We start from the raw sequence: 12,381 nt of genomic DNA, 5'->3' as shown, positions 1-12,381 counted from the left end.
TAGCCAATGCCCCCCGCAGCTCACACATCACCCCAGTACTGCAAACTCTTCACTGGTTGCCAGTAAAATGGAGAATCAATTTTAAGATCTGCCTGCTGACATTCAAGGCTCTACACCACATGGGACCCAAATACATAGCGGATCTATTGGAACTTTATGCCCCTCCACGCACCCTCCGCTCTGCCAACAAGATGAAGCTGATTATTCCCAGGATACACTTAACATTTGGTGCTCGGGCCTTTTCCTATGCAACCCCGACTCTATGGAACTCACTTCCACAATCAGTACGAGAGGCTCCTTCTCTGGACAGCTTTAAAAAAAGGCTAAAAACTCACCTCTTTTCCCTAGCCTTTGAGACTGCATAATGCAGGGTCACAGCGCTTTGAGTCCCCAGGGAGAAAAGCGCTATATAAATATTATTGTTATTGTTATTGTTATCTCTATCTCCTCTGGGGCCACTGAGGAGTTTGGGTTTGGAATCTCTGTTACATCTCTATCTCCTCTGGGGTCACTGGGGAGTTTGGTTTTGGAATCTCTGTTACATCTCTATCTCCTCTGGGGCCACTGGGGAGTTTGGGTTTGGAAGCTCTGTTACATCTCTATCTCCTCTGGGGCCACTGGGGAGTTTGGGTTTGGAAGCTCTGTTACATCTCTATATCCTCTGGGGTCACTGAGGAGTTTGGGTTTGGATCCTCTGTTACATCTCTATCTCCTCTGGGGTCACTGAGGAGTTGAGGTTTGGAAGCTCTGTTACATCTCTATATCCTCTGGGGTCACTGGGGAGTTTGGGTTTGGAAGCTCTGTTACATCTCTATCTCCTCTGGGGTCACTGAGGAGTTTGGGTTTGGAAGCTCTGTTACATCTCTATCTCCTCTGGGGCCACTGAGGAGTTTGGGTTTGGAAGCTCTGTTACATCTCTATCTCCTCTGGGGCCACTGGGGAGTTTGGGTTTGGAAGCTCTGTTACATCTCTATCTCCTCTGGGGCCACTGGGGAGTTTGGGTTTGGAAGCTCTGTTACATCTCTATCTCCTCTGGGGCGACTGGGGAGTTTGGGTTTGGAAGCTCTGTTACATCTCTATATCCTCTGGGGTCACTGAGGAGTTTGGGTTTGGAATCTCTGTTACATCTCTATATCCTCTGGGGCCACTGAGGAGTTTGGGTTTGGAAGCTCTGTTACATCTCTATATCCTCTGGGGTCACTGAGGAGTTTGGGTTTGGATCCTCTGTTACATCTCTATATCCTCTGGTATCACTTAGGAGTTTGGTTTTGGATCCTCTGTTACATCTCTATATCCTCTGGGGTCACTGAGGAGTTTGGGTTTGGAAGCTCTGTTACAACTCTATCTCCTCTGGGGTCACTGGGGAGTTTGGGTTTGGAAGCTCTGTTACATCTCTATCTCCTCTGGGGTCACTAAGGAGTTTGGGTTTGGAAGCTCTGTTACATCTCTATATCCTCTGGGGTCACTGAGGAGTTTGGGTTTGCAAGCTCTGTTACATCTCTATCTCCTCTGGGGCCACTGAGGAGTTTGGGTTTGGAAGCTCTGTTACATCTCTATCTCCTCTGGGGCCACTGGGGAGTTTGGGTTTGGAAGCTCTGTTACATCTCTATATCCTCTGGGGTCACTGAGGGGTTTGGTTTTGGAAGCTCTGTTACATCTCTATATCCTCTGGGGCCACTGGGGAGTTTGGGTTGGAAGCTCTGTTACATCTCTATCTCCTCTGGGGCGACTGGGGAGTTTGGGTTTGGATCCTCTGTTACATCTCTATATCCTCTGGGGCCACTGAGGAGTTTGGGTTTGGAAGCTCTGTTACATCTCTATATCCTCTGGGGCCACTGGGGAGTTTGGGTTTTGAAGCTCTGTTACATCTCTATATCCTCTGGGGTCACTGAGGAGTTTGGGTTTGGAAGCTCTGTTACATCTCTATATCCTCTGGGGCCACTGGGGAGTTTGGGTTTTGAAGCTCTGTTACATCTCTATATCCTCTGGGGTCACTGAGGAGTTTGGGTTTGGATCCTCTGTTACATCTCTATCTCCTCTGGGGCCACTGGGGAGTTTGGGTTTGGAAGCTCTGTTACATCTCTATATCCTCTGGGGTCACTGGGGAGATTGGGTTTGGATCCTCTGTTACATCTCTATCTCCTCTGTGGCCACTGGGGAGTTTGGGTTTGGAAGCTCTGTTACATCTCTATCTCCTCTGGGGCCACTGGGGAGTTTGGGTTTGGAATCTCTGTTACATCTCTATCTCCTCTGGGGTCACTGAGGAGTTTGGTTTTGGAAGCTCTGTTACATCTCTATATCCTCTGGTATCACTGAGGAGTTTGGGTTTGGAAGCTCTGTTACATCTCTATCTCCTCTGGGGTCACTGATGAGTTTGGTTTTGGATCCTCTGTTACATATCTATATCCTCTGGGGCCACTGAGGAGTTTGGGTTTGGAAGCTCTGTTGCATATCTATCTCCTCTGGGGTCACTGAGGAGTTTGGGTTTGAAAGCTCTGTTACATCTCTATCTCCTCTGGGGCCACTGAGGAGTTTGGTTTTGGATCCTCTGTTACATCTCTATCTCCTCTGGGGCCACTGAGGAGTTTGGGTTTGGAAGCTCTGTTACATATCTATATCCTCTGGGGCCACTGAGGAGTTTGGGTTTGGAAGCTCTGTTGCATCTCTATATCCTCTGGGGTCACTGAGGAGTTTGGTTTTGGATCCTCTGTTACATCTCTATCTCCTCTGGGGCCACTGAGGAGTTTGGGTTTGGAAGCTCTGTTACATATCTATATCCTCTGGGGCCACTGAGGAGTTTGGGTTTGGAAGCTCTGTTACATCTCTATATCCTCTGGGGTCACTGAGGAGTTTGGGTTTGAAAGCTCTGTTACATCTCTATCTCCTCTGGGGCCACTGAGGAGTTTGGTTTTGGATCCTCTGTTACATCTCTATATCCTCTGGGGCCACTGAGGAGTTTGGTTTTGGATCCTCTGTTACATCTCTATATCCTCTGGGGCCACTGAGGAGTTTGGTTTTGGATCTTCTTGTACATCTCGATATGTTCTGTGGGGTTTACTGAATAATTTGATTTTGGAATCTCTGGTTTCACCCAGCAACCTAGTCAAATCAAATCAAATCAAATCAAATATAGCTTTATTGGCATGACCAAGCTTCAATACAGACATTGCCAAAGCAGGGGGAATGAGGGACATGGGATGGAATGGGGTGGGGGTGCAGTGAGTTAGCAGTTTGTTGATATTTGGGGGGGGGGGGAGTTTACAGTTCATTTATGCTCCTCTCAGTCTGTGGCATGCTGTGACATAGTGTGCAGAGATTGTCACTGTGGATTTCTCTTCTCCTAGTAGAATGCAGTGTTTTTCTCTCATCCTCTAATGTGTGAAAGTCTGGAAATAGTCCCATCAGTTTCTTAAAGAAGGTTTCCCTGGTATCGGTATATTTGGGGCAGTGCAGCAGGAAGTGATTTTCGTCCTCGAGGGTCTTCTGCTCACAGTGTTGGCATAGTCTCTTCTCCCTGGGTTTGTATGTCTTCCTCTGTCTCCCAGACTCTATTTCTGTTGTGAGCACTCAATCTGTAGACACTCAGGATTTTCCTCTCTTGGGAGTTTTGCAGCTTTTCCAGGTATGGGGCCATTTTATATTCTCTTTGTAGAGACTGGTATATGGTTAGCTTTTGTGACTGTTTTATTTCATTCCTCCATTTATCTACATACTCCTCTTTGCTCTTGGCTGTGATGTGCTCTATCTGGGCTCTTGATTGGACCTGTGGATGTGAGTTTGGAGGGATCAGAGAGTTGACAACTTCTTTCAGGGCACATGGATTTTCTTGGTCTTCATTGTGCAGCATGGCTTTGTAGTGGGGCGAGTCGGGCCTGCTGTTCTGTAGATGGGCCCAGTAGAACAACACTCTCTTCTGTATCTCAAGCAGTAATGGGAATCTCCGCAGCTCAGCAGTCATTGTTTGAGGTACTCCGATGGACCTGGAGGAGGTACTTGCAGAATTCCAGGTGGAATATTTCTGGGGGGGCTATATTCCCATTTTGAATGATCAGGGTAGGTGATGGGGCCCCATATTTCGCTTCCGTACAGTAGGATTGGGGTGATGACACTGTCAAATACTTTCAGCCAGACCTTCACTGCTGGTTTGAGGTGGTACAGTTCTTTCCTGATGGCACATCCAGACTCCTAACCTCACCTCTCCTCTGTCAGTTTCCCCCAACTCACTGAACACACCCTCCTGTCTCTAAATGTCATCCCAGCACCTGCCTGTCTCCTCTCACCTCATTACTCCATTTTCCTCTTCCATTATCCCAGTCCTAACCTGTACTCAACCTTTCCCTCCCTACTGGTACTTTCCAGTCCACCTTCAAGCAAGCCATGTAAAACCTATACTCAAAACACCTTGTCTTGACCCCACTACCCTCTCCGCCTGTAGGCCCATCTCTCCCCTTCCCTTCTCCTCAAAACTACTGGAGCAATATGTCCACTCAGAACTGAGCGATATCTCCTCTCTGGCCATACTGGATCTTGCTTTCTTCTTGTTTTCCTCTTATCTCTCAGGAAGAACCTACAAAAGTTGCACATTCCGGCTCCACCTTCTCCCCCCACTCCCTCTCTGCTGGGGTTCTCCAAGGTTCAGTCCTTGGACTGTTTCTCTTCACCATCTATCTTTATGGTCTTGATCTGATTAAAATGCCTTAAATATAGATGGACCAAAAGGTCCTGGTAAATAATATTTTCCAATAAAGTTACATTTCTCCCTTTCACAGGTATGTCCATTTTAGCCCTCATAAGATGCTAATCTTGATATGGTCATGTGACGGTTCTCCCAGAGGACACAGTGTATAGCGTCAGATTAAACAAAACCCGACTGGCGGGGTGTTTATTGGGCACACAGTTCACACAAAAAGTTCACAATATTACTTCTTTACAATCCACAAGAGAGTGTCACAGATTCCCCCACTAAGGGGTTACAATTCCCAGCTTTACACAAGTCCCAAAGTCCCAGTAGAGGTGCACAACAGATCCCAGCAGTCCCAGTCAGTGCAGTTCTCCCCAGTCACCACATCCAGTATCCATTGGACAAGTCCACACCACCAGCTGAACAAGGAATACAACAGTCCACAGTCAAGGGCCACGGGACCCTCTGAGTTACACCAAGTCCTCTCTGGTTCCTGGAATCATGGGAGATTATCCTGGGCAAACCACAATACCCCTGAGCTGCTCTCCCTTCCACCGACACAACACAACCGCCTCACATGAGGAACAAGCATGATACCAGCTCTCCTCTGCAGTGCCTAGCTGCCTGCCCCCTGCTGAGAGCCACAGAGCACAACTGCCTCACATGAGGAACAAGCATGATACCAGCTCTCCTCTGTGGTGCCTAGCTGCCTGCCCCCTGCTGAGAGCCACAGAGCACAACTGCCTCACATGAGGAACAAGCATGATACCAGCTCTTCTCTGCGGTGCCTAGCTGCCTGCCCCCTGCTGAGAGCCACAGAGCACAACTGCCTCACATGAGGAACAAGCATGATACCAGCTCTTCTCTGCGGTGCCTAGCTGCCTGCCCCCTGCTGAGAGCCACAGAGCACAACTGCCTCACATGAGGTAGAAGCATGATACCAGCTCTTCTCTGCAGTGCCTAGCTGCCTGCCCCCTGCTGAGAGCCACAGAGCACAACTGCCTCACATGAGTTACAAGCATGATACCAGCTCTCCTCTGCAGTGCCTAGCTGTCTGCCCCCTGCTGAGAGCTACACAGGACAACTGCCTCACATGAGGAACAAGCATGATACCAGATCTCCTCCGCGGTGCCTAGCTGCCTGCCCCCTGCTGAGAACTACAGAAGACAACTGCCTCACATGAGGAACAAGCATGATACCAGCTCTCCTCTGCAGTGCCTAGCTGCCTGCCCCCTGCTGAGAGCTACAGAGGACAACTGCCTCACATGAGGAACAAGCATGATACCAGCTCTCCTCTACAGTGCCTAGCTGCCTGCCCCCTGCTGAGAGCTACAGAGGACAACTGCCTCACATGAGGTACAAGCATGATACCAGCTCTCCTCTGTGGTGCCTAGCTGCCTGCCCCCTGCTGAGAGCCACAGAGCACAACTCCCTCACATGAGGTACAAGCATGATACCAGCTCTCCTCTGCAGTGCCTAGCTGCCTGCCCCCTGCTGAGAGCTACAGAGCACAACTGCCTCACATGAGGAACAAGCATGATACCAGCTCTTCTCTGCGGTGCCTAGCTGCCTGCCCCCTGCTGAGAGCCACAGAGCACAACTGCCTCACATGAGGTACAAGCATGATACCAGCTCTTCTCTGCAGTGCCTAGCTGTCTGCCCCCTGCTGAGAGCTACAGAGGACAACTCCCTCACATGAGGAACAAGCATGATACCAGCTCTCCTCTACAGTGCCTAGCTGTCTTCCCCCTGCTGAGAGCCACAGAGCACAACTGCCTCACATGAGGAACAAGCATGATACCAGCTCTTCTCTGTGGTGCCTAGCAGTCTGCCCCCTGCTGAGAGCCACAGAGGACAACTGCGTCACATGAGGTACAAGCATGATACCAGCTCTACTCTGCAGTGCCTAGCTGCCTGCCCCCTGCTGAGAGCTACAGAGGACAACTGCCTCACATGAGGAACAAGCATGATACCAGCTCTCCTCTGCGGTGCCTAGCTGTCTGCCCCCTGCTGAGAGCCACAGAGCACAACTGCCTCACATGAGGTACAAGCATGATACCAGCTCTTCTCTGCGGTGCCTAGCTGCCTGCCCCCTGCTGAGAGCTACAGAGGACAACTGCCTCACATGAGGAACAAGCATGATACCAGCTCTCCTCTGTGGTGCCTAGCTGTCTGCCCCCTGCTGAGAGCTACAGATCACAACTGCCTCACATGAGGTACAAGCATGATACCAGCTCTTCTCTGCGGTGCCTAGCTGTCTGCCCCCTGCTGAGAGCTACAGAGGACAACTGCCTCACATGAGGAACAAGCATGATACCAGCTCTCCTCTGCGGTGCCTAGCTGCCTGCCCCCTGCTGAGAGCTACAGAGGACAACTGCCTCACATGAGGTACAAGCATGATACCAGCTCTTCTCTGCGGTGCCTAGCTGCCTGCCCCCTGCTGAGAGCTACAGAGCACAACTGCCTCACATGAGGTACAAGCATGATACCAGCTCTTCTCTGCAGTGCCTAGCTGCCTGTCCCCTGCTGAGAGCTACAGAGGACAACTGCCTCACATGAGGAACAAGCATGATACCAGCTCTTCTCTGCAGTGCCTAGCTGACTGCCCCTGCTGAGAGCTACAGAGGACAACTGCCTCACATGAAGTACTAGCATGATACCAGCTCTTCTCTGCAGTGCCTAGCTGCCTGCCCCCTGCTGAAAGCCACAGAGCACAACTGCCTCACATGAGGTACAAGCATGATACCAGCTCTACTCTGCAGTGCCTAGCTGCCTGCCCCCTGCTGAGAGCTACAGAGGACAACTGCCTCACATGAGGAACAAGCATGATACCAGATCTCCTCTGCGGTGCCTAGCTGCCTGCCCCCTGCTGAGAACTACAGAAGACAACTGCCTCACATGAGGAACAAGCATGATACCAGCTCTCCTCTGCAGTGCCTAGCTGCCTGCCCCCTGCTGAGAGCTACAGAGGACAACTGCCTCACATGAGGAACAAGCATGATACCAGCTCTCCTCTGCAGTGCCTAGCTGCCTGCCCCCTGCTGAGAGCTACAGAGGACAACTGCCTCACATGAGGTACAAGCATGATACCAGCTCTCCTCTGTGGTGCCTAGCTGCCTGCCCCCTGCTGAGAGCCACAGAGCACAACTCCCTCACATGAGGTACAAGCATGATACCAGCTCTCCTCTGCAGTGCCTAGCTGCCTGCCCCCTGCTGAGAGCTACAGAGCACAACTGCCTCACATGAGGAACAAGCATGATACCAGCTCTTCTCTGCGGTGCCTAGCTGCCTGCCCCCTGCTGAGAGCCACAGAGCACAACTGCCTCACATGAGGTACAAGCATGATACCAGCTCTTCTCTGCAGTGCCTAGCTGTCTTCCCCCTGCTGAGAGCTACAGAGGACAACTCCCTCACATGAGGAACAAGCATGATACCAGCTCTCCTCTACAGTGCCTAGCTGTCTTCCCCCTGCTGAGAGCCACAGAGCACAGCTGCCTCACATGAGGAACAAGCATGATACCAGCTCTTCTCTGTGGTGCCTAGCTGTCTGCCCCCTGCTGAGAGCCACAGAGCACAACTGCCTCACATGAGGAACAAGCATGATACCAGCTCTCCTCTGTGGTGCCTAGCTGTCTGCCCCCTGCTGAGAGCCACAGAGGACAACTGCTTCACATGAGGTACAAGCATGATACCAGCTCTACTCTGCAGTGCCTAGCTGCCTGCCCCCTGCTGAGAGCTACAGAGGACAACTGCCTCACATGAGGAACAAGCATGATACCAGCTCTCCTCTGCGGTGCCTAGCTGTCTGCCCCCTGCTGAGAGCCACAGAGCACAACTGCCTCACATGAGGTACAAGCTTGATACCAGCTCTTCTCTGCGGTGCCTAGCTGCCTGCCCCCTGCTGAGAGTTACAGAGGACAACTGCCTCACATGAGGAACAAGCATGATACCAGCTCTCCTCTGTGGTGCCTAGCTGTCTGCCCCCTGCTGAGAGCTACAGATCACAACTGCCTCACATGAGGTACAAGCATGATACCAGCTCTCCTCTGCGGTGCCTAGCTGTCTGCCCCCTGCTGAGAGCTACAGAGGACAACTGCCTCACATGAGGAACAAGCATGATACCAGCTCTCCTCTGCGGTGCCTAGCTGCCTGCCCCCTGCTGAGAGCTACAGAGGACAACTGCCTCACATGAGGTACAAGCATGATACCAGCTCTTCTCTGCGGTGCCTAGCTGCCTGCCCCCTGCTGAGAGCTACAGAGCACAACTGCCTCACATGACGTACAAGCATGATGCCAGCTCTTCTCTGCAGTGCCTAGCTGCCTGTCCCCTGCTGAGAGCTACAGAGGACAACTGCCTCACATGAGGAACAAGCATAATACCAGCTCTTCTCTGCAGTGCCTAGCTGACTGCCCCTGCTGAGAGCTACAGAGGACAACTGCCTCACATGAAGTACTAGCATGATACCAGCTCTCCTCTGCTGTGCCTAGCTGCCTGCCCCCTGCTGAAAGCCACAGAGCACAACTGCCTCACATGAGGTACAAGCATGATACCAGCTCTACTCTGCAGTGCCTAGCTGCCTGCCCCCTGCTGAGAGCTACAGAGGACAACTGCCTCACATGAGGAACAAGCATGATACCAGCTCTCCTCTGCGGTGCCTAGCTGTCTGCCCCCTGCTGAGAGCCACAGAGCACAACTGCCTCACATGAGGTACAAGCATGATACCAGCTCTTCTCTGCGGTGCCTAGCTGCCTGCCCCCTGCTGAGAGCTACAGAGGACAACTGCCTCACATGAGGAACAAGCATGATACCAGCTCTCCTCTGTGGTGCCTAGCTGTCTGCCCCCTGCTGAGAGCTACAGATCACAACTGCCTCACATGAGGTACAAGCATGATACCAGCTCTTTTCTGCGGTGCCTAGCTGTCTGTCCCCTGCTGAGAGCTACAGAGGACAACTGCCTCACATGAGGAACAAGCATGATACCAGCTCTCCTCTGCGGTGCCTAGCTGCCTGCCCCCTGCTGAGAGCTACAGAGGACAACTGCCTCACATAAGGTACAAGCATGATACCAGCTCTTCTCTGCGGTGCCTAGCTGCCTGCCCCCTGCTGAGAGCTACAGAGCACAACTGCCTCACATGAGGTACAAGCATGATGCCAGCTCTTCTCTGCAGTGCCTAGCTGCCTGTCCCCTGCTGAGAGCTACAGAGGACAACTGCCTCACATGAGGAACAAGCATGATACCAGCTCTTCTCTGCAGTGCCTAGCTGACTGCCCCTGCTGAGAGCTACAGAGGACAACTGCCTCACATGAAGTACTAGCATGATACCAGCTCTCCTCTGCTGTGCCTAGCTGCCTGCCCCATGCTGAGAGCCACAGAGGACAACTGCCTCACATGAGGTACAAACATGATACCAGCTCTCCTCTGCGGTGCCTAGCTGCCTGCCCCCTGCTGAGAGCCACAGAGCACAACTGCCTCACATGAGGAACAAGCATGACACCAGCTCTTCTCTGCAGTGCCTAGCTGTCTGCCCCCTGCTGAGAGCTACAGAGGACAACTGCCTCACATGAGGTACAAGCATGATACCAGCTCTCCTCTGCAGTGCCTAGCTGTCTGCCCCCTGCTGAGAGCTACAGAGGACAACTGCCTCACATGAGGAACAAGCATGATACCAGCTCTCCTCTGCAGTGCCTAGCTGTCTGCCCCCTGCTGAGAGCTACAGAGGACAACTGCCTCACATGAGGAACAAGCATGATACCAGCTCTCCTCTGCTGTGCCTAGCTGTCTGCCCCCTGCTGAGAGCCACAGAGGACAACTGCCTCACATGAGGAACAAGCATGATACCAGCTCTCCTCTGCGGTGCCTAGCTGCCTGCCCCCTGCTGAGAGCCACAGAGCATAACTGCCTCACATGAGGTACAAGCATGATACCAGCTCTCCTCTGCGGTGCCTAGCTGCCTGCCCCCTGCTGAGAGCCACAGAGCACAACTGCCTCACATGAGGTACAAGCATGACACCAGCTCTTCTCTGCAGTGCCTAGCTGTCTGCCCCCTGCTGAGAGCTACAGAGGACAACTGCCTCACATGAGGTACAAGCATGATACCAGCTCTCCTCTGTGGTGCCTAGCTGCCTGCCCCCTGCTGAGAGTAGTGTTGGGCGAACAGTGTTCGCCACTGTTCGGGTTCTGCAGAACATCACCCTGTTCGGGTGATGTTCGGGTTCGGCCGAACACCTGATGGTGTTCGGCCAAACTGTTCGGCCATATGGCCGAACTAAGAGCGCATGGCCGAACGTTACCCGAACGTTCGGCTAGCGCTGTGATTGGCCGAACGGGTCACGTGTAGTGTTGGGCGAACATCTAGATGTTCGGGTTCGGGCCGAACATGGCCGAACTCCGAACATAATGGAAGTCAATGGGGACCCGAACTTTCGTGCTTTGTAAAGCCTCCTTACATGCTACATACCCCAAATTTACAGGGTATGTGCACCTTGGGAGTGGGTACAAGAGGAAAAAATTTTTTAGCAAAAAGAGCTTATAGTTTTTGAGAAAATCGATTTTAAAGTTTCAAAGGGAAAACTGTCTTTTAAATGCGGGAAATGTCTGTTTTCTTTGCACAGGTAACATGCTTTTTGTCGGCATGCAGTCATAAACGTAATACATATAAGAGGTTCCAGGAAAAGGGACCGGTAACGCTAACCCAGCAGCAGCACACGTGATGGAACAAGAGGAGGGTGGCGCAGGAGGAGAAGGCCACGCTTTGAGACACAACAACCCAGGCCTTGCATGAGGACAAGAAGCGTGCGGATAGCAATTTGCATTTTGTCGCCATGCAGTCATAAATGTAATACAGATGAGAGGTTCAATAAACAGGGACCGGAAACGCTAACCCATCACAGATGTTCATTGTTCATGTTACTTGGTTGGGGTCCGGGAGTGTTGCGTAGTCGTTTCCAATCCAGGATTGATTCATTTTAATTTGAGTCAGACGGTCTGCATTTTCTGTGGAGAGGCGGATACGCCGCCGATCTGTGACGATGCCTCCGGCAGCACTGAAACAGCGTTCCGACATAACGCTGGCTGCCGGGCAAGCCAGCACCTCTATTGCGTACATTGCCAGTTTGTGCCAGGTGTCTAGCTTCGATACCCAATAGTTGAAGGGTGCAGATGGATTGTTCAACACAGCTACGCCATCTGACATGTAGTCCTTGACCATCTTCTCCAGGCGATCGGTGTTGGAGGTGGATCTGCACGCTTGCTGTTCTGTGTGCTGCTGCATGGGTGTCAGAAAATTTTCCCACTCCAAGGACACTGCCGATACCATTCCCTTTTGGGCACTAGCTGCGGCTTGTGTTGTTTGCTGCCCTCCTGGTCGTCCTGGGTTTGCGGAAGTCAGTCTGTCGGCGTACAACTGGCTAGAGGAGGGGGAGGATGTCAATCTCCTCTCTAAAGTCTCCACAAGGGCCTGCTGGTATTCTTCCATTTTGACCTGTCTGGCTCTTTCTTCAAGCAGTTTTGGAACATTGTGTTTGTACCGTGGATCCAGAAGGGTATAAACCCAGTAATTGGTGTTGTCCAGAATGCGCACAATGCGTGGGTCGCGTTCAATGCAGTCCTAGGCCGAAGAGGTCATAGCCTAGGGTCACAAAACCTGTTTATTGGGCAATTTCAATGGTGGCGAGTCTGACGTACATAAATCGCAGCAAT

The 12,381-nt window shown here is 51.8% G+C and overlaps 1 protein-coding gene across 1 annotated transcript in view; it reads right to left on the bottom strand.

Moving 5' to 3' along the window:
- Positions 1-3,958, bottom strand: part of LOC137542076 (uncharacterized) — a 58,403-nt gene extending 54,445 nt beyond the window's left edge. The window contains exon 1 of the mRNA XM_068263720.1: positions 3,710-3,958. Coding sequence (XP_068119821.1) covers positions 3,710-3,958 — 249 coding nt within the window. The remainder of the gene's footprint in view (positions 1-3,709) is intronic.
- Positions 3,959-12,381: the final 8,423 nt, after the last annotated feature.

The sequence above is a fragment of the Hyperolius riggenbachi genome, chromosome 2, assembly GCF_040937935.1.
Source record: "Hyperolius riggenbachi isolate aHypRig1 chromosome 2, aHypRig1.pri, whole genome shotgun sequence".
Taxonomy (NCBI): Eukaryota; Metazoa; Chordata; class Amphibia; order Anura; family Hyperoliidae; genus Hyperolius; species Hyperolius riggenbachi.
Note: the sequence above shows the minus strand (reverse complement) of the source record. Positions and strands in the feature narration are given on the sequence as shown.